General features: G+C 38.0%; 3 protein-coding genes across 3 annotated transcripts; all 3 read right to left on the reverse strand.

Annotated features, from left to right (window-relative positions):
* Window positions 1-623: 623 nt before the first annotated feature.
* LOC112168002 lies at window positions 624-1,727 on the reverse strand. Its single transcript, XM_024305117.2, has 2 exons — window positions 919-1,727; window positions 624-835 (listed from the first exon to the last, which is right to left on the reverse strand). Exons 1-2 carry the CDS (start codon window positions 1,562-1,564, stop codon window positions 729-731), a joined length of 753 nt encoding a protein of 250 aa, XP_024160885.1. The 5' UTR covers window positions 1,565-1,727; the 3' UTR covers window positions 624-728.
* Window positions 1,728-2,174: 447 nt separating this feature from the next.
* LOC112168003 (stress-response A/B barrel domain-containing protein At5g22580) lies at window positions 2,175-3,179 on the reverse strand. The gene is made up of 2 exons (XM_024305118.2): window positions 3,024-3,179; window positions 2,175-2,619 (listed from the first exon to the last, which is right to left on the reverse strand). The coding sequence occupies exons 1-2, from the start codon at window positions 3,140-3,142 to the stop codon at window positions 2,379-2,381; spliced, it is 360 nt and encodes a 119-aa protein (XP_024160886.1). The 5' UTR covers window positions 3,143-3,179; the 3' UTR covers window positions 2,175-2,378.
* A 5,918-nt stretch (window positions 3,180-9,097) lies between these two features.
* LOC112168063 (tRNA dimethylallyltransferase 2) lies at window positions 9,098-19,663 on the reverse strand. Its single transcript, XM_024305184.2, has 10 exons — window positions 18,719-19,663; window positions 18,542-18,621; window positions 14,764-14,832; window positions 13,394-13,466; window positions 13,156-13,277; window positions 12,382-12,456; window positions 11,172-11,591; window positions 9,849-9,924; window positions 9,563-9,726; window positions 9,098-9,406 (listed from the first exon to the last, which is right to left on the reverse strand). Exons 1-10 carry the CDS (start codon window positions 18,975-18,977, stop codon window positions 9,275-9,277), a joined length of 1,470 nt encoding a protein of 489 aa, XP_024160952.1. The 5' UTR covers window positions 18,978-19,663; the 3' UTR covers window positions 9,098-9,274.
* Window positions 19,664-19,858: the final 195 nt, after the last annotated feature.

The raw sequence follows: 19,858 nt of genomic DNA on the forward strand, positions 1-19,858 counted from the left end.
TCCAAAGTGTGGTTGTCCGAGTTGACAATGGAAGTCTGATAAGCAGTTTTGAAGTAAATTATATTCCCATTGGAATTAAGTTGAGTAACTTGGGTTTCACATGGCCTTCTTCCCACCACTATGAGACCACCAACATGAATGCCAAGATTTTTTTAGTCACATTTTTTTAGTTATATTGAGATAGTAAACTTGCATGATATTACTATCTCAATATAATTAATTTGATTGATAAGAATGGATTGGGGGGTCCTCTTGAAATTCTATATGCAAGTTTTATGATTTAATTCCTTTTTCAACAGTCGAAACTGGGAGATATATATAGCCATATATATCTGAAGGCCTATGATTGGAGATGCTTTTATACAAAGGGTTCACCAGAATACATATCAAAGTATAGGGTTATGCTGTTACTTGTTAGAGTGCATTGTATTGCGGATTGTCATTGTTTAGGGTCATGATCAGCAGATTGTACAGAAAATCAGTAAAACTAGTTGTGATAGCAGCAGGCACATGAAGTTATATACTGCCATATTTGAATTACAACTACCTGATCATACTTCTATCTTCTGAATTCATACAACTTTATAGGAGAGAAGAAATGGGAAGAACTCAATTAAAGTTGCTTTTAGTTTCTTTCAAGAGCGCTGCAAATTTAAGAAAAGACAGTGAAGAAAATATATAGGAGTATGCAGTACTCTTGAGAGTTGAGACTAATAGTTTCCTTAGCCTCAAGGATTCACTATCAAAACTATCACTACTAAAAGAGGAAGCAAAGAAACAAGGATATTATAACCAAAAGAATTAATGGATCCACCCTTTGAAATGACCTTGTTTTCTGCAAGAACACATTGGAAACAAACATCATTACCATTTATGAAATAATTGATAAAATCATGTGTTATGATGTTAGGAACTTACTACACTCTTTTGGGTGACATATGCATCTCAATGCTTCACTGCAATTGCCGTTAGCCTTTTGACACTCATTGCAGATATTGGGTATGTGGTCAGGCACTTCAAAAGCAATTCTAGTCCCGAAGTCATGTTCTTCGTAGTACTCACCTGAAGATTTTCTGTAGACTCTGCCATAACATGAGCAATTCAAATCACTTGGATTAAATTCCATGTCAAGCTTTGTGAGATCATCAGCTAGTAAACAAGAAGTCGAAGAAACCCCTTCAAGTTCTTGGATCTTTGAAGAAGCTCCAGATGTATGTAAGCATGTCAAAGTGTGGGAAAGTGGTGATGATGGAAGTTTTGAGTTTGAGCAGTTGTAAAGTAAAAGTGAGTTGGATCGAGATGTAAAACCAGCTGAGAGAAGGTTTGGGGAGGCATAGTTGAGTGAAGAAGAACAAGAAGAGTGGGTGACGTTCAGAGTTTCACATTTGTGGTAGGGCTTTTGAGATTTGCATATGATCATCTGGTTTATTGGGGACAATGGTGTGTGAAAGTTTGGTTCATCAGAAATGGTGGTTGAAGCATTTTGAGAAATCGAAGTTGTCAACAAGAAATTGAGTATCAAAAGAAAAGGGTGTAAGATGTATAGTTTCTTGAATCTCAACATTTTCAAATAAGCAGCATAGTTGGGAATGTTTTGGTTCACAATACAATTAAAAGGGAGCAGATCATGAACAATATAGCACAGAATCTACTTTTACTTTCTGTCTATGGACTTTTGGCATCTTAACCGGGATATGTATTTTTCTTTTCAATTTCCCTTTTCCACTGCACAGTGGAATATGACTTCTCTGCACCCTTTTGATTCTGCCTGATCTCCTTTTTTTCCACTACTTGGTAGTAGTTTATGATTTCTGATTGATCATCAAAAACCTATGTTTTGTCATTGTTAAAATGTAATGTCAAAGCATTACTTTTTGCTGGATTATGGCTGAAAATTCACCAAGTCATTAGAAACCAAACTTCATTTGCTCACCATGAATGGCCCCACAGTGATTCAGTAAAATTTTATTTTTGTAAAAGGTTTTTCTGTTTATTTGCTTGCATTTGTATCATTTTGTTATAAATGTTTGAACCTTTTGCTGATGTTATTGCAGAGGAATGATAATGTGGCAGGCATAATTATTGACATGGGACCTTTCAAGCTTTTGCTGATCAAAATTATTCTCTATGATAACAGAAAGCAACGAAGTCAAAAAGTAAACCAGATCCAGCAATTAGGCTAATTGTCCAATCAGATTACGAAATATGACCATAATATAATTCCACACAAGTTGAAATTACATTAAAATCATCACCTTATCTGCATAATTGAAAACTACCATGATTTTGTAAGCACAAACCACAATACACACACAAGCAGAAGCAGCTAGCATACATCATAGTTCCACTTTCATGGTTATAGAGCTACTTATTTTGATTTAAACCTCTGCTTTAACTTCTGCTGCTGGTGGAGGTGGTGGTGGTGGTGGAGGCTTGACAAGAGTAGCTGGGAAATCAAGCAGCACAATCTTTTCTATAACAGTCGAAAATGTACCAGAAAATTCTGCATGTTTAGGGTGGCTGAGAAACAGAGTGTAATCTTCCTTCTTGTCGAATGTCATCAAGATGGCATGAGTGAAACCTTGTGTAAGCATCTCCTGGCTCTCCAGGTCCTGTCCCCTGAAAATTAAAGAAGTAATACACATCACTGAGGATCGAATATACGTTCTTCATCAGTAATCAGCTGTGATGTTTTTATAATTAATTTGCTCGAAGAAAATTTAAGTGTGTTGAACTTTAGATAAGATATTCCCAGCAGCTGGTACATCCTCATAGGCCTTTGGGGTGCTAAATCTGCTTCCTATTAATTTATGTTACATGATAAAGTTGGTCATGTCAAATACTCTCGATCGCACGTTATGTTGCGAGAACATCTAGACTACGTTTACACTTTCAACGAGAATCAGTTCAACTGTTAACATGTTCAAGTCTCATGGACAGTTATGTGTGCAGTTGTGTTTTATAAAAGTTTATATTCAAGTCTTAAGTATGAAAAAATTGAGGTCTAATCGAGCAAGACTTACCATTCATAGGACTTAACAGCATCAATCTCGGCAACCAACTTCTCCAGCCCTGTGAGGATCTCCTCCACCACCACATCTGCCTTGAACTTAACTATCACCAAGTGTTTGAACTCTCCCATCTTGGCACTATAATTGAAGCTAAATGAGTGTCCAAAGCTCTCAATTTATAATCCACTTTACACACGCAGAAGTAGATGTTTGCGTGTCAACTTCTACAGTCCTATCTGTCCGGAGGACTAGTACTGTCACAGTGTCACACCCTATGACCCATTTCATCACAACGTTATGGCAATCAATCAAAAAAAAAGGGACTGGGGTCTCTCCTTACATGAACAGCCTCTCTCTAAAATTACAACTACAGGGAAATTTCTAGACTTGCAAATATGTTTACAAGTTTGATTGTTTGAAAGTAATAAGTTTTAGCCTCTGGAATGGGGTAAGGCTATCGTATGTTAATATTTCTCATACATCAACTATTTTTATCACTTTAAAGATTCATTTTACCACTTTAAGGACTCATGTTACCACTTTGAGGACTAATATTACTATTTTTTTTTTAGGGCAACGGAAGACTAATCCATTGATCGAAATCATGACGACCACACTCGGTCAAACATGAGGGATACAAACACCCCCCATATTACAATGCGAGCTCATAAGAGTTCTGAAACCAAAAGGAAATCCAAAAAAACTAAAGTTCAAAAGAAAACTACTAGCCAAAGCAAATAAAGAACAAACAAAAACTACGAGATCCTACATCATCGAGCACGAGACACTTCCTTGACCGCCATGACGCTTAAGACCCTACTTGGTGTACATCGCCGCCATCAAGCAAGACACGTCACTCACCCAAAGATGGAAGTGCTCGTCTCCTACCCGGAATGGGAAACAGGCTCAGCCAGCCGATGAGGCCTCTCAGGCATGCCAACACAACCACCATCACAGGGCCCCGACGCCATAGACCCAGAGTCATCCACAGTGGCTGACACCGATGCCGCTTTGACTTTGTTTCGCGAACCCTGAGGCCTGCCCTTCTTCTTGTAGACCTTAGGGCCTTGAGACAGCTTCCCACCAACCACACCTGCATCAGAAAACTCGAGCCCAAGATTTTCCAGTTGCAGAGTTACCAGCACCAAAGCCAAGCTATGCTTGGCTCGCTTACCATCCGCAGGAGCATCCTCAGCCCTGGGCCGGCGCATCCCCACCACCTGAGTTTGGGTGGAGGTACCCTCAGTACCAGACAACGCAAGCGCAAGAAGCTCACGAATCTCTACCGGTTTCTTCTTCGACAAGCCAGGGACCTTGAAAGTAGAGATCAATGGAGAAGAGATAGAGGGCTAAACATTTGCCCTAAAGACAAGGGCTGGAGCGATCGGTCCACTAGCCGTTTGTGATCCTTGCTCTGCCCCAGCATCAGCTGCCAACTCGTCCACCCTAGGGCATCGCTGGCCCCCATGATTCAGCATAGCACAGGAGTGGCAGCCCAAGGAGCCTTTCATACCTGAATCGTAGGGTTAGGCGTGAGAGGGAGAAACCCTAACTCTACGGTCGAGACGCACCGGATCATGGATAGAGAGAACAAGCCTGACCCGAGCATCGCCCCTACGCAGCGCCGGATGATCCACCTCCAGCACCTCGCCAATTGTCCCACCAACCAACCGGACGGTAGGTTCCATCAAAATACCCGGAGGTATGCCATCAAGCGTAACCCAGATCCAAACAAAATCCAACCTTACTACAGAGAGCTCCGAAAACCCATCGTAGTCATTCAGAAGAATCATGGCACGTTGGAAGCCCCACGGTCCTCCCTTCTTTACTCTAGCAACATCCCTTTCATGGTTGAAAGTAAACAGAAAACGGTCACCCCTTGGATGTACCTCCACTGTCCCCGTCAACCTCCACATAGATCTGACAGCACTCCGGAATGAATCCAGCATCAGCCCCCGGCAAGTATTGAGTCTTCCTACCAAATAGAAATTCCGAGCCAAAAACTCTTTCCCCGGAACTCGGAGATTCCCCAAATCAACTGGTTCTTCTCCCTCCTTGAGCGACAGTTTAGTCGCAAGTTTGGCAGTCATGGATGCGATCGCTGCAGCCATGAAGGTAAGACGCCGCACAACGTTGTATACTCGAAACCCTAACCCTAGCAGAGCAGAGAGAGAGGAGAGTAAAAGTCGCGGTATTTTTTCACTAATATTACTATTTTGATGACTCATTTTACCACTTTAAGGCAATTGTATGCATGTCATACGTTAACACATTGTAGAATTTCTCTCTAGAATGACCCCAGATTTGATTAACGAAGCTTTAAAACAATAATTAAAGAAACTGCCCTATAGAATAACAGCCTTTCACATTAGAACAATGGTTAAAGTGAAATATGGAGAATATGACACAAGCTAGATCAGGAAAACGAAGCTCTTCTCCCTCCTTTCACGTTGAATATATTGTTCTAAATAATTTTATAGGTCCGGATCATGGGACACCATATTTTACACATTTTGTGAGTCATTAGATTTAAAAACATTTAATGGTCCAAATTTGTTGTTTGAATGATGTCAACACAAGACCAAGTGATGTGGAAAATGACATGACATTACATATTTTCAATCAAAAATTATAGGGAAAAACTCACAAACAGTACCTGAACTATAGGCCACTAATAACTTTAGTACCTAAACTTCAAAAACTATCATTTTGGTACCTGGACTTTTCACCCCGACCCAAGATTCATACCTGGGATCCACTTTGCCGTTAATGGTGTTAACTTTGTAAGGGTAAATCTGTCTTTTCACTTGCAGGAAGAGAGGAAGAAAAAAAAAACAGTACTATGGTAAGAGAGATGAACAGTGAAATGACGGATTTACCCTTGTAAATTTAACACCGTTAACGACAAAGTGGATCCCAGGTATGAATCTTGGGTCGGGGTGAAAAGTCCAGGTACCAAAACGATAGTTTTTGAAGTTGAGGTACGAAAGTTATTAGTAGCTTATAGTTTTGGTACTGTTTGTATTTTTTTCCCAAAATTATAACACATTAAAATTTTCTTTATTAAAAGAAAAAAAAACAAAATAAAAATTTGGGGAATACTTTTTCTTATCAGAAACTATACATGGCCAAAAGAAAAGAAGAAGATGAATAGCAGAACAACAAATGCCAAAAGAAAGAAAAAAGAAAAGAGAAAAAAAAAAGAGCAGAAAATATAAACATGGCAATCATACATTCAAATTCCAATCATACCGATGTATGAACTAGGCAATCATACATGTTTCCCATGGCAATATAATTTCTTTTAAGTTCGATGAATAGCCCAGAAACGAAGGGTTCCTCCACTTGACTGTATTTCCTTTGTATCGATTTATCAATACGAACTTGGCTTCATTCAATATATTCGAGTTCGAATTGATATTCACGTTGTTGTGTTCCTCCACTATATGTCTATATATTCTGTTTTTCCATGTGTAGAATTTGTATATGTTAATTGATTTTTTTATACCACTTGATTAAATTGCAATCGACCATAATCATGTTTGGTGATTATAGAGCTATGAACCCTATATAGATCCATCAGCACCCCTACTTTTGCACACTCAATCTTGCTAAAACCATAGTCGTAGCATAATGTTTTCAATGAGGTTGTCGCATTGAAAAAGCTTTAGATAGGGCCTCTTGACGCCAAAATGCTCCGTGACACCAATCACATTAAAAAAAAACAAAATTTCATTCCTAAAATGGGTATGCTGCCCTGCTAAATCACTCATATTTATAAAATCACTTTTGCTACTTTAAGAATTAATATTCTTTTCTTTTTAAAAGGAGTTTGGAATCCAATCAAGCATTTTAAAAATTAGTATATATGTCCACCGTGTCATTAAAACAGCACAGCCGTTTCAATATATGTACCGATGTATGGTTACTCCACTTCACCCTAAAATTTGCACCAATGCACTGACGTGGTCGTCAAAGTAGATGACAGTAATTCTCATAACCTGATGAAGCTACATATATAAACCCATCAAGTCACAGGAGGATTGCTGCACATGAACAATGGAAAAGGGTAGGGGTCCTCCTCTCTTCTATCATGCCCATTTTATTGAAATTGCACTAGTACACTCTGTGCTGGCTTTTCATTCAAGGACTATGATAACTTGGCAGAACATAATGTGATAATTCATGAATGTTCCCCTTCAAATTATTCATTTCATTTTCCCCTTCTCGATTTAATGAGATTCAGAAAAGATTTGATCGGGTGCTGCTGGACTTTCTCCATGTCCTGGCCATGTGATCCGAGGGGGAGCGTTATTATTTGGATCCTTGTCCATGGATGATATGTCACATAGTCATCTTTAAGGAATCTTAACTAGGGTCACCATGCTTTTCTAAAGCTGCTCTTGCAATGTGACCCTTCCCACCAAAATATGATTTAGCTCTACAAGTCTAGCATAGTTTTAAATACATATATAAGATTGAGACAGCGCACCTAATTAATAAAATGTCGACTACCGTGGGAATAAAATTGTTTGATTGTACTGACAAAACAAACAATGGAACAAAGAACTACTGTGAATTGTTGGGAAGTGGTTGTCCTCATTTTGCTGGTTAGACATTGCATATCTGATATAGTACCAAAATGATCAATATCATTCCATCAATGGTCACTTTCAAGAAGAACATAGTCCCACAGTAGAATGCATAATATGCATTACGTAGAAACAGCTAGTCCCACAGTACCTTTTTCATTTGCATCATCAGAATTCAGAAATCACATGGAGAGCAACCCTTTGAACTATTAGAGTCCTGCATCACTCTTGATACCTAAATCTCAGGTTTTATGTTTAGACTCGCAAATTGATTGTGGTAAGCAGTATTTGATCATAAACATCTTATCCTTGATTGAGAGATTTTAGACTCACAACCCCCGAATCGAGTCTAATTGTTAAGACCACCTAAATTTGTTAGACTCACCGAAGACCATAGTAGTAAATAGTTATGTGAAATTCTTACAACTATGTGGTCTTGGAATCACAAACCACTTCGGTACTAATCAACCTAACATCGTAAGAAGGTAACAGTCTGAAAATAGAAAATATTGCTAACAATGCCAAATAATTCTAACCGGTCAAAAAAATAATTAGGATGAGAAGCAAATGAAAAGCGCTTAGACGTATTATCTACAACGAACAAAATGGTAATAGTCTGATAGAGATGTGCTTTTTGAGATTTAGTTAACAAAAATCGAGGAGTAGAAATCCGAATTCATTCTCCTCATTCTTTGACGTCTCTCTCATGTTTCGTCTAAATTTGTCACTATAAAAGTTGCACGGTATCTAAACTTTAAATATTTGAAATCACGATCATGAAATTGAAACCTGTTGTGTTTCTATACATAGTGGGAGTCAGCTAAGAATATTAAGGATCAATGCGAACTCCGTGAGGAAATCCAGGGAACTTGTTGTGCATTTGGTTTTGTGATTTCATATACATATCTGTCACACGAATGAAAAACAAATAAAAAGAAAAAAAAGTGGAAAAGTAGAAACTAATTGAGGCACCCCTCGTGCGGGGAATAAGTGAAGTAGGGTAGTGAGGGTGATCCGGTGTAGGTAAGATGCGTTTGCGTAATCGTACACCCAACTGCTCTGTCTTCAGTCACCGACACTGCCGTGAAAAGCCTTCCATGATAACCTGTACCACTGTAACCCCATTTACAAAAGCTTCACTGCCCCCCACTTCGGGTAATTTTGAAAATTGAAAACAAAAACAAATGATTGCCATGCAAAAGTGTATTATTGAGACTCGAGAGAGAAGTGTAGGTCCTCCCCCTCCTCCTTGAGGCTTTGAATCCCTCTCCCTCTCTCATTCCTCCATCTTTTTCATTATGAATTATGGAAAGAGGCGATATTAGTTCTTCGAAATCAAACGTTGTAAGGCACTACTCCAACTCTCAATTCCAAGACACCGCCCTGGTCCAATACCTCTCCATTGAAGCTAAAGTGGTTGGACTCAAGGGGCCTCAGACGTCCGTAAAGACAACGCCTGTGTGAGACGGATCCATTGCAAATTAAAAACACCCAAAAACAAAACAAAAAAATATATTGAAGATGATTTCAGTTCCACTGCATCAATAGTTTCCAATGTTGCACTGGCGTAAAGTGGCGCGTATACAGATCATCAACATCACAGCTAAAATGTGCACTAACTTTTCATTTATGAGGAAAATTGTGTCATACGAGAAGGAAAATTGATGATCTCTAACTACTGTGCTGCTCGACGGACAAATATTTTTGTGACTTTTGTAGCCGAGAAACTCGTTTCCGATGTCCACGACCCTGCTTGTGTTGTTCCCACTCGTGAGCTCCTCTAAGGATCCTGTCACCGCAGGCCTACCAAATGGAAATGTCATTTGCACGCCAACTCGACCAAATTAAACTTATTTAAACCACGAGTCCATATAAACACCACAAAAAGAAATTACTTAGGGAAAAAACATGAGGAGACGAACAGTGCAGTCAGTAATTTAATTACTTCTAAGTTCTAACCTTGCATGTATACTGAGTCCATAAGTCCCTCTGTATCATATTCATTTCAGTGCTATTTGGGGTATCCAAATTAGGCACCAATGTTGCTTCCTGATTAAGGAAAGATCTGATCAAGTCAACAGCTGGTCCAACAACCTCTGCAGCCCATGTTTCATCCGATTTGCCTACAATATGTTTTACAAAAGTGTGCCGTTGTTACATCAACATACAAAAGGGCTTATAATGATCAAGTCAAATGGATAACAAGCAAAACAAACTAGGAAATCAAATTCCAAAAATGCCCTACATAAAATGGACTCAGTTGCATCAAGGGAATGTATGTTCCATCCGAACAATGTATCCAGTCGATTTATCCTTCGTTTCTGTGAAAAACAAGAAAAATTAAAATATTAAACTGTTTTCATTTTTCTTTAATAATTGCTCATCTCTATTTGCAAACACAGTCCGATGTTACTGAGTTTAGGCTACATGTGGTGTTGTGGACTAAGTTTTGCTTCTAATTTTCTTTCTTCCATCTGAAAAAGAGGAAACACATGTTCTTCTCATCTCCTTGTTTCTCAACACAATGCAGAACATCTAATTTCACTTTGTAAAATCATCTCATCCTTCTGCAATTCAGGTATTGTAGAATTCCAACTTGGTCATGGGATTTTGCAGATTTGGTATTGCTTTTGACCCTTTTGTAATCCATAAACTTAAAACCATAATCAATTTTGCAATAACCAATCAAACTCTCTGTTAGTTAAATCTCTTACAAACTCTCTGTAACCCATTTTGCTCATCCATAACCAAGTTAATATTCATCAACTGCAATACCCAAATTTGCACAACCATAACCAAGTTCATTAACTGCAATACCCAAATTTTGCAAAAACATTCAAATTCTCAATATGCTTCACCCAAATTTGGTGAAAATTAGAGATGGGAGAAGTTAAAAAAGAAGGATGATCTTTCATTTTCTCTATCTAACATCAAGTATCAATTATGAAGACTCGCCTTTTCTATGATGCAGCAAAGAGTTTCTTGAAAAGAAAAAAATGATGCAGCTAAGAAAAATTCAACATTGATGAGGGAGAAAGAAGAGTGATGAGTAATGAGAGAGGAATAAGAGCGGGCAACCTAGGAGACTGTTTTGGAAAAAATAAAAATAAATAAAATAATTAAATAATTAAAAAAGGGTACTAATTAGTACCATTTATTCTAGTACCAGATCAACCAAACACCTTATACCTATTTAGTACAGTAACAGCTGACACCGTGTACCAAACGGACCCTAAAAGAATAAAACTTAACCCACTATAGAATGCGCAACAAAATTTGGGGGATGAGAAGAACTTAATTAAGAGGAAACTCTTTTCAAGTGCAAGAGATAATGTATGGGTCAAAATATCATTTTAGTAAATAGCAGATTCTCAAAATATCAAAGACCTAAGAGGCCTAATTCATTAACCATTGAAGGTTCAACATACTGAACAGATATCCAGTGCTTCGGAAATTTCAACCAGAGAAATGTTTCTAGTGTGGAAACAGATTTATGAAATGTACGAAAATGATTCAACAACATTTTAGCATCAGAATTCAGATTAACATATTTACAAAAGTAACTTACCTGACGGCGAACTAGTCTTCTGGTGTTCAGTTTTACTTTCTCAATAGCTTCTTTTAACACAGAGTTGGGTTGACTGTCAATCAAGGAATTCAGGATGAGCCTCATGTTCTCTTTCAATATCTTATCAGCCAGGTCTACTGACTTTAAGGACATTGACCCATCTATCAAATGATTTCCTTTGTCACTGGCTTCAGTTATGTACAGACTCAAAAAACTTTCGAACTCCCTAACCCCAATGGCCTGCCGGAAACCTCGAGTATAATCTGCATTCCGAGAAAAAATTTCATAGACTTCATCAAGGAGTCCAGCATCTATCATGGAATCTACTCTTTGATCCACAAATCGGTCCAGCACAGGAAGAGAAGCATCCACACATATAAAACAGCAATTGTATCTGAAGTTATCAACTCGACCCCAGTTCTGTCCAGAAGCATGCAAGATTCAATATCGTTATATTTGGTTTCATCTATCTCTATAACCAAATTTGTCATATTTCAATCTTTGGAAAACAAAATCAAGATGACCAAATGGCAACTCATGTTGCAAACAAAACACTGACAGGCAATGCAGCAGTTCACAGAAAATGGACAGTAGAAATAGTATAAGAGGAAACTTTTTTTCTGAGAAGAAACAACTTTTTATTAAAAAAGCAAAAATCGAGTTACAGGGAGGCGGACAAGGAGTCCGCTTTAAAGATCTAAAGAGGGCAGCTAGGGCAATAGGCCTAACATCTCGTCTAGGAATACTAATCAAGGCTTAGGGGCTTATACTACAGCTGCTTGCCAGTTAAGAATAATGGAAGAAAGATTATAATCCTTGAATTCCTTAGAGATAGAAACGCATAAGGATGCCCAGAACTTGACTCTCTCCCACAGGTCTTCCTTCTCCACCCATCCATAGTTTTCAAATAATATTTTATTTCTTTCCATCCAGACCACCCAGACTACAGCTAGCACCCCACAACCCCAAAGGGTTCTGGCCTTTTTACCTTTACCAAAAGCTATGAGGTTTAGAGGAAACTGGTGTGCTCAAGCAGATCATACACAAATGTCTTAAGTCAAAAGGAAAATATATGCAGCAAATCATGAAGATGGACAGTACAAAACTAAAATATCACCTCCAGGTTGGAAACTAAGGTTCAGTTAAAAGCTAAACAGATATCAATTGATATACATATTAGTAGAAATTTAAAAAATGGAGGATTACGAACTTTGGCTGCCTTTCCCTGAAGAATTCTGCTAGGGAGAACACCATGGTGAGCATACATACTAAGGTACTGATTAATCTGCAAAATGATCAACAGCTCATAAGATTATGGGCCACTAGAATACCTGCCGTACATAAGAACGAACTGCGCAGAAAGCTTATGGAACATTTTACAATACTCATTCATCCAACTACCAGAGAGCAGTAGTCCCACAAAAAAAAAAAACAGCCACACACAATTATTAACTCCAGAACATACTGCTCCTCTCAACACTGAATACCTATGAAGGAGAAATCATTGCTAATTGTTATCTAAAAATTATCAACTTGAGAAATGTGTGTGCCCATGCAACATTGCGATAAAATACCAATCCAAATCGAAGGCATCTCTACAGCCCTATTGAATCATCTATTTGGTAACTTCCTTATATGAGGAGACAGTTGGCAATTGGAGTCATCCTAAAGCTAAAGACTAGATATTAGATATAGATTTGACAATTAATTTGTGTACAAATATATTCTACCCCTGTATGCATGACATCCACAAGATATTAGTTTCCTAACATCAGGCAATCAGATGGCCATCGATTGTTCTAAGTATTGAGTCAGTATCGTGCTAGTAGAAAAATAAATAATAAAATGTGTCCCAAAACAACTTAGCCTGATGACTCAGGCATATGTTTAGAAACAAGGAAATGGTAAAGAACACGAAATCTGTATTTAACTATTTATTTATTCAACAGGAAAGCACTATTTATTTAATACGTAGCAAACCTACTTTTCTGTGATTATTTGGATGGATTCGGTTTGCTGCAATTGGATCAATGACTTTAAGATCGTCATAACTATAACTGGAATTGTCTACTTCAAATGCCAGCTCAGTCTGTTGTTGTCCCACTCCTGGTGGGAAAAGAAAAAAGATTATTTTTCCGGAATAAAGATACATATAAACAAAATAAATAGAGATGGTTCAAAAGTGTGAACAGAAATTTCAAGAGCTGAAGTTGTTGCTTTACCTGGACAGTCATCTAAAAAGCTTTCTTCCATATCTTCTACTGTGTCGTCAAGAAGGAATGGACTAACAAGAGCCTGAATAGAGTTGTAAAAATAAACTCAAAAGGAGAACGAAAAAAAAAACAGTATGATTGAGCTGGAAAATATTTATGTTAAATGGGGGGAAAAAAACTTAAACCTATGTATCAAAATCAATATCAAGGTATATGTCACCACTGAAATTCACTGAACATGAATTTGCCAGTTTACCACACACAGATACAAGTAAAAACACCATCTTATTTGGAAGGCAAGTATACAGTGATTTATCCCCACTTGGTTGCTAAAACATTTTGCACTTCTATTTCATTTAAAACTAAAACAAAGAACTTCATGGAAACCTTATCTAAAGTCAAGCTCCTGCCTTATTTTATGAATCAAGATACCAACAAATACCTGAACCTAATCAATGGAATGCATTAGCTCAACGAAGAAGACCTCACTGACAACAAACACTTCATGCACAGCCTTGACTGGGACATCACCATCAAGACCCTGAAATCAGTGTTCGAAAAAGGTAAAACTGGAATTTTGGGTGGAAAAAACGCAGGTATTGTGCTTTGTGTGAAAATAGAAGATTGGAGACCTAAGTACGATGTCATAGGACTACATTTTGATTTGGTTTTAATCAAAGCAGTCAAGTTTCGACCAGCTTTTTTTTTCTGCATAAACATTTTTAACAAAGTTACAACTGTGGAGACCGAACCTGATCATTACAGAACAGAACTTTCTAGTTACTGACCAAGTGTTAACCCAAGAAAGTGTTACATATGCATCTTATGGAGAAGTGGAGAACATAGATGGGCAGCAGCTCCTAAAGGTTTAACAGCATGATGAAGAAAATTCTAGGTTGCAAGCCCCAATAACCTGCTGGATGATATTGGCCTACTTGAGATCCTGCACAACAGGGCTGAGCAAGCTTATTTAAGAATGGAGCAAGGGTCTCACTTCTTTCCAATGTCATTTTTACTAGGGTTACTTAAAAATATTTCACTAATTTTGTTTGCTAGGATTTCTTTTAGGATTTAGGTCTTTACATGATAAATGCCTCAGAATATGCTTCTACAGTCAACAGTTGGTTTTATTCAAAAATAAAATAAATAAATAAATAAATAATCATCTTGAAGTTCACATCTAAGTTCTAACCCATATGTCAAAGTATCTAGATTAAACAATATGCATGAATGAGATGGTGCAATCATGTCCTGGCCAATCAACTAAAAAATCTTGCCTAACAAAATTTAAATATTATCAAGAGCATGGTCCATCAAGTATAAAAATAACAATGATCAAATTATATATGACTAAATGCCATAATGAAACAGTCTTTTACCTGAATATAGTAATTTGTACCCCCAACTATGACTGGAAGGCGGTTGCGAGACAAGATGTCATTGATCAGCTGAAAACCCAATATGCTGAGTTAGTTTAAAAAATAAACAGATTGCAATATAATTTTATGTGGATATTCCCAACATGGAAGTAGAACAAAAAGAATGAAGGAATGAAACAGAGTAGAGAATGGTACAAAGAATAGAAAAAATGCAAGTAGTTCCAAATGTTCATTAACATATATGGTCAGAAAGAATCCATATCCTCAAGTAATTTTCTGCCGAATATTAAAAACTCATGGAAATTCAATTGCTATGTCAAAGAAAATGGACATCATGAACTTAACCAAGTACAATCACTAGATCTACAGCAAACAGCCCCAACTGAATTAAGTTGGTGTTCATACATTTTATGTTTGGCAACTATGAAATCTTGGGTTATGTCTAAAACACCAGGACCAGATGAAAGCTATTGCACTGACTAAACAAATTTCTAATTAGTATCTGGCATTTTCGTTGCTGTGAACAGAGACCACACCCACTAAAGGTGACAATTGCTCCAGCACCTATTCAAGCTTCAATTTGCACCACCACCATTATTAAAAATCCTATATATCACCACTATCTATATGAAAAAGCCTGATCAATCCTATATATACAGAATCCTATAAATGCTGAGGAACCCAACCCATGAAATCTAATAAAACGAACAGAATCAGATCATGGAAAAAGAAACGACCTTCTCTGGTCATCATAATCACCGTTCACCAACACTCCCTCACCCTCACAGGGACAACCATCCAGAACAACTAAAACACTCTCTCCCCCTCCCTACCAACCACCCTTGGGCTTGAAATAAATAACGCACAGAATACTGAAGCTAGGAACCCCACATCCTTCCAATTGACTTCAACCATTATAATCAACACTGCCCTAAATTGGATCACCGGTATACAATGCAGCCTCAAATTCTGAAAACTAGTAAGATTTACAAATCCAATACAGATAATCCTCCAATGAGCCATACAAGTGTCTGATACTACAAATATGCATTTGTTGACCTTTTGGCAAGTTCGACTTTGTGATACAGCATCACGGCCAATGTATACAAGGGACGACGTAATTTGCAAGGATACAGGGAACGGTAATCATAATAGCTCAAAGATTTGAAGAAATTAAAGGTAGCTAAGCCATCCCAAAAGGTTTGATTTGAGCTTCTGTATACTCCCTTTGCCCAAAGCAAAGGAAACAGAGCTAAAACTCTGTGGGGATGGTTCTGGCTGGAAGTTTTCTGGGTATAATAGAATAATCTTTTAGGATCATACAGTGGTATGAGTGGAAGAACTATGGACCAACTAAGTGTTTGGTCAGCCTTATGGGCTTCAGTTAACTTTCTTTCTTCTATTAAGTGGGAAATGCGGAATGCTGTGAAGTGATGTAGCCTTTGTTTATGAGTGTATCTATATCCTGTATTTGTTAGAGAGATCACTGATCTTGTTCGTTGCTTTCAGGTTGTGCATTCCTCATCCACCCATTGTACATTTGCTTTGATAAAATCTTGTTCATCCTTCAATAAAACATAATGTATAATCTCTACCAAATTAAGAAATAACGAAATTGAGAAATCAGTAAGCTAAATCACCACAGCATTGCAATCTAAAAAGACAGCCTGAAAGAGCTCTATCTCAACCTCTAAAGAATCCGACACACAATGCGATGCCAAATATCGAACTCTGTCCCGAAGTGATTTACTTCGTCACACTAGTTCACTCAAAGATCCTCCTTTTCATTCCATCCACACCGCCATAAAGATTGCCAACACAAGACATCTTCGCAGCACCATTCACCTCTTCCTTCCTCCAAGGAACTTTTACCACTCAACAATAAAGCATAACATGAAGCTGAAATATCCCACTCACTTTAGACTCCAGAAACAATTTTTGACATAAGATCATTGATGTAGGACAATGAAGCAGAAAATATGATGTGTAAAATTGCACCTGAAAGATTATGGTATACTTTACTGTAGGAGATGTTTAGTTCTTTAAAAGAGGAAACATGGGTAAAGTACTTGGAAGATAAATGTTATGACATTGGTTGGCGTGGTGTGGATTACAAATAGGAGAATTTTTTGGGAGTCAGGAGTGAGGAGGCACATATTTTGCAAGGGTTCAGTTTTGGGCATCTCTATGGGTATCAATTGCTACAAAAATGAGAAATGGTTCATTCCAAGCTATTAAAATAAGTGTAATACAAAAATACAAAAAATAATGTCGGATAATATGAAAAGACATTTCTCTGGATTAATGAGGTTTAAGATTTTACCACTGGGTGCAAGTTGTGAAAGGGAAATTTGCTGAAACTATGGTGAAAAGGGATTTTTTTTCGAAGGGTAAAGAAATAGTCTAGAGAAAAGAGGTGTGAGAGGGAGGCAGAAAAAAGTGAGTTCTGCAGACAAACTTGCTAAAGGCAGATACATACAGCCAGTAAAGAAGTTCACCTAATTATCAAAGCAGTACCAGTTACAAGTAAGTACAGGTAGAACAAAATCGTCCTAATCAAGCAAGACTTTATCAGGTGTAAGCATAAGAGGTGTGGCATAAATAATCCTTATCTACATCTTCTACCCGATCCTCTTCAAGTACCAGAACAATGTATCTCTACAAAATGATTTTGAAATTACAAATTGTCGATATGAAATAAATTTATAAGAAAACAGGGCCACAAATTAAAGAGATTAATAGAAAGAAAAAAATAAATCAGTCTCTTACTTTTGTATAAATTGATAACCGAGACATAAGCTTCATCAGTTTGTCAATACCAGACAGAATAATCAATGGAAAAACGGTAGCATAACAGGTACTTTAGCCTTCCATATTCCATGAGAAGAACTAAAAACCATGCCTAGGATTAACATAAAAAAACTCCTGATATCTCCAACTTCCATAATCTTCTATCTGACCTAGATGGAACCAGCCTAAAATTTTTCATACAGGTCAAAAAATTAATTCCCCCACCTCCTGATCTGCTGATCATATGGATTCGAACCCCAAAATTCCAAGAAAAAAATGAAGAAGAAGAAGAATGAATTACACATATAGATGCCATGGTAGCATGACGATAAGTGGATACTCATTGCCAAGCTCATTGCCTTGGGATTAAGCCCAAGCAGAAACCCTAATACTTGAAAGGTCAGCTACCCACTCTACACCCCAAAATCATTGCCAACTCTTCCACCTTTCCTTCTCAAGTAACTATTCCCTGAAATAGAACATTTAAGCCTATTTATCTTCAAGCCAGAGAACAAGCTGAACACTCTAAAACCATCAATAAGTTTCTCAAATTTTGGCCCTCCTGAGAGCAAAAAATTGTGCCATTCGGAAAATGAAGCTATCATATATCCACTTCTTCCAACAATGCCGCTTTACAGAGTTTACGAAATCAGTTTGACTACGACACTTGACTTCCTATGAAGTACCCCTATCTGTATAATGGAGGCTCATAACCCAGTTAGTAGTAGACTATTACCATCAAATTCTTGCCTCTCCTCTCTAGGTTGTACACTCCCATAACCAACAATTTTCTAGTAAAACTGTCCAACTTCAGACCATAGTAAGAATGTTAAACCTGCCTCGAATTCCATTTGTATCAAGATTTCGAAGCCTAAAGTATAACAGTTCATGTATAAAACAACAACAAAAACAATGACACCAAACCATTACATACAAGCATGCATTCTTTACAGTAAAAGTAAAAGGTAGGAATTTTCGGTTTTCTTACCGGAATGGCAGAGTCCCTGAAGTCTTTAGCAGTAAACTCCAGGTTTGGGCTTACAGTCCCCAGAAGATGATGAGGCACTCCTACATTACCAAACACAATTTGCACAATCAAGACTCGGAATTGAAACCCTTAGAGAAAAGGAAAAAAAAAATGGAGGAAGGGAAAGAGAGTAAGGACCCTTTTGATCGTGGAGAGGAACCTTGTTGGTGAGAACGTCCAAACCATTGTAAACCTGCATTGAATCGGCGTTGATTACTTCGACGGGAAAGTGGGATGCCAAATCAATGGCGAGCCTGGACTTTCCGGAACCTGTGGGTCCCATAATGACCACCACCTTCGGCTTCTCTTCTTCTTCTTCTTCTTCCTCATGGGCTGGTCGTCCTGGGTTTCTCTGCGTTTCAATAGCAGCAGCGGCGGCGGCGGCGCCACCCTCCATGCTTCTCTCCTTTCTTTCTGTCGTCTGCACGGTTCAAGGATTTTTGAACTCCCGCTGAGATATGCAAAATTCTTTACCATTTATTCATATTTTGCATCTCACGGCCCTCTAGTCACAAATCAAGGTCATTTTATAATTTAAACATTTTAGATAATCTTGACTGTATGCACAGGCAGTGAAAAACTACCCCACCTCATGGCAAGGGTACTTCACTAGTTACAAGGAAAAACCGACAATCATTCTGGAGGCAAACGCATCATACGATACTTGAATTTGACACACCTATTTTAGACTTCCAAGGTCCCTCAATGATATAAACGTACCTGGAATGTCTCTACTATTTGACGACATATGCATAGGTGAGGCTCCTCGAGTGAAATATCATGTAGGTGATAGACAATATGGCCAATGCTACTACCTAGTTGATGGGATCAACCCTAAATGGGGATCTTTTGTGAATGCAATCGAAAATCCAATTACGCAAGAGCAAGCTCATTTTAAAAAAATGTAGGAGTCATACATAAAAGAAGTAGAGAGAGCATTTGGAATTCTCTGAGCTCGTTTTGCAATTGTAAGAGGATCTGCTCGTGGATGGGATAGAGAGTATCTCCAATACATCATGATGATGTGCATTATTTTGCACAACATGATTGTCGATGATGAGCGCCAAGAAGACGAAGAGTCGCCTTTCGACACCGATGATATCACCACTAGACCAAGGAGAGAAGAAATATATGAGAGATATGAGGGTGATCATGAGGTTGAGCAAAACCCTCCTGAACTTCAGAAGTTCATGAGGCATTTCCCGGGGGTTAGATGCCTAGTTGTGCATAGAGTGCTTCAAGGCGATTTGGTTAATCACCTCTGGAACATGAAGCTGC

This window comes from Rosa chinensis, chromosome 5, assembly GCF_002994745.2.
Source record: "Rosa chinensis cultivar Old Blush chromosome 5, RchiOBHm-V2, whole genome shotgun sequence".
NCBI classification, from domain to species: domain Eukaryota; kingdom Viridiplantae; phylum Streptophyta; class Magnoliopsida; order Rosales; family Rosaceae; genus Rosa; species Rosa chinensis.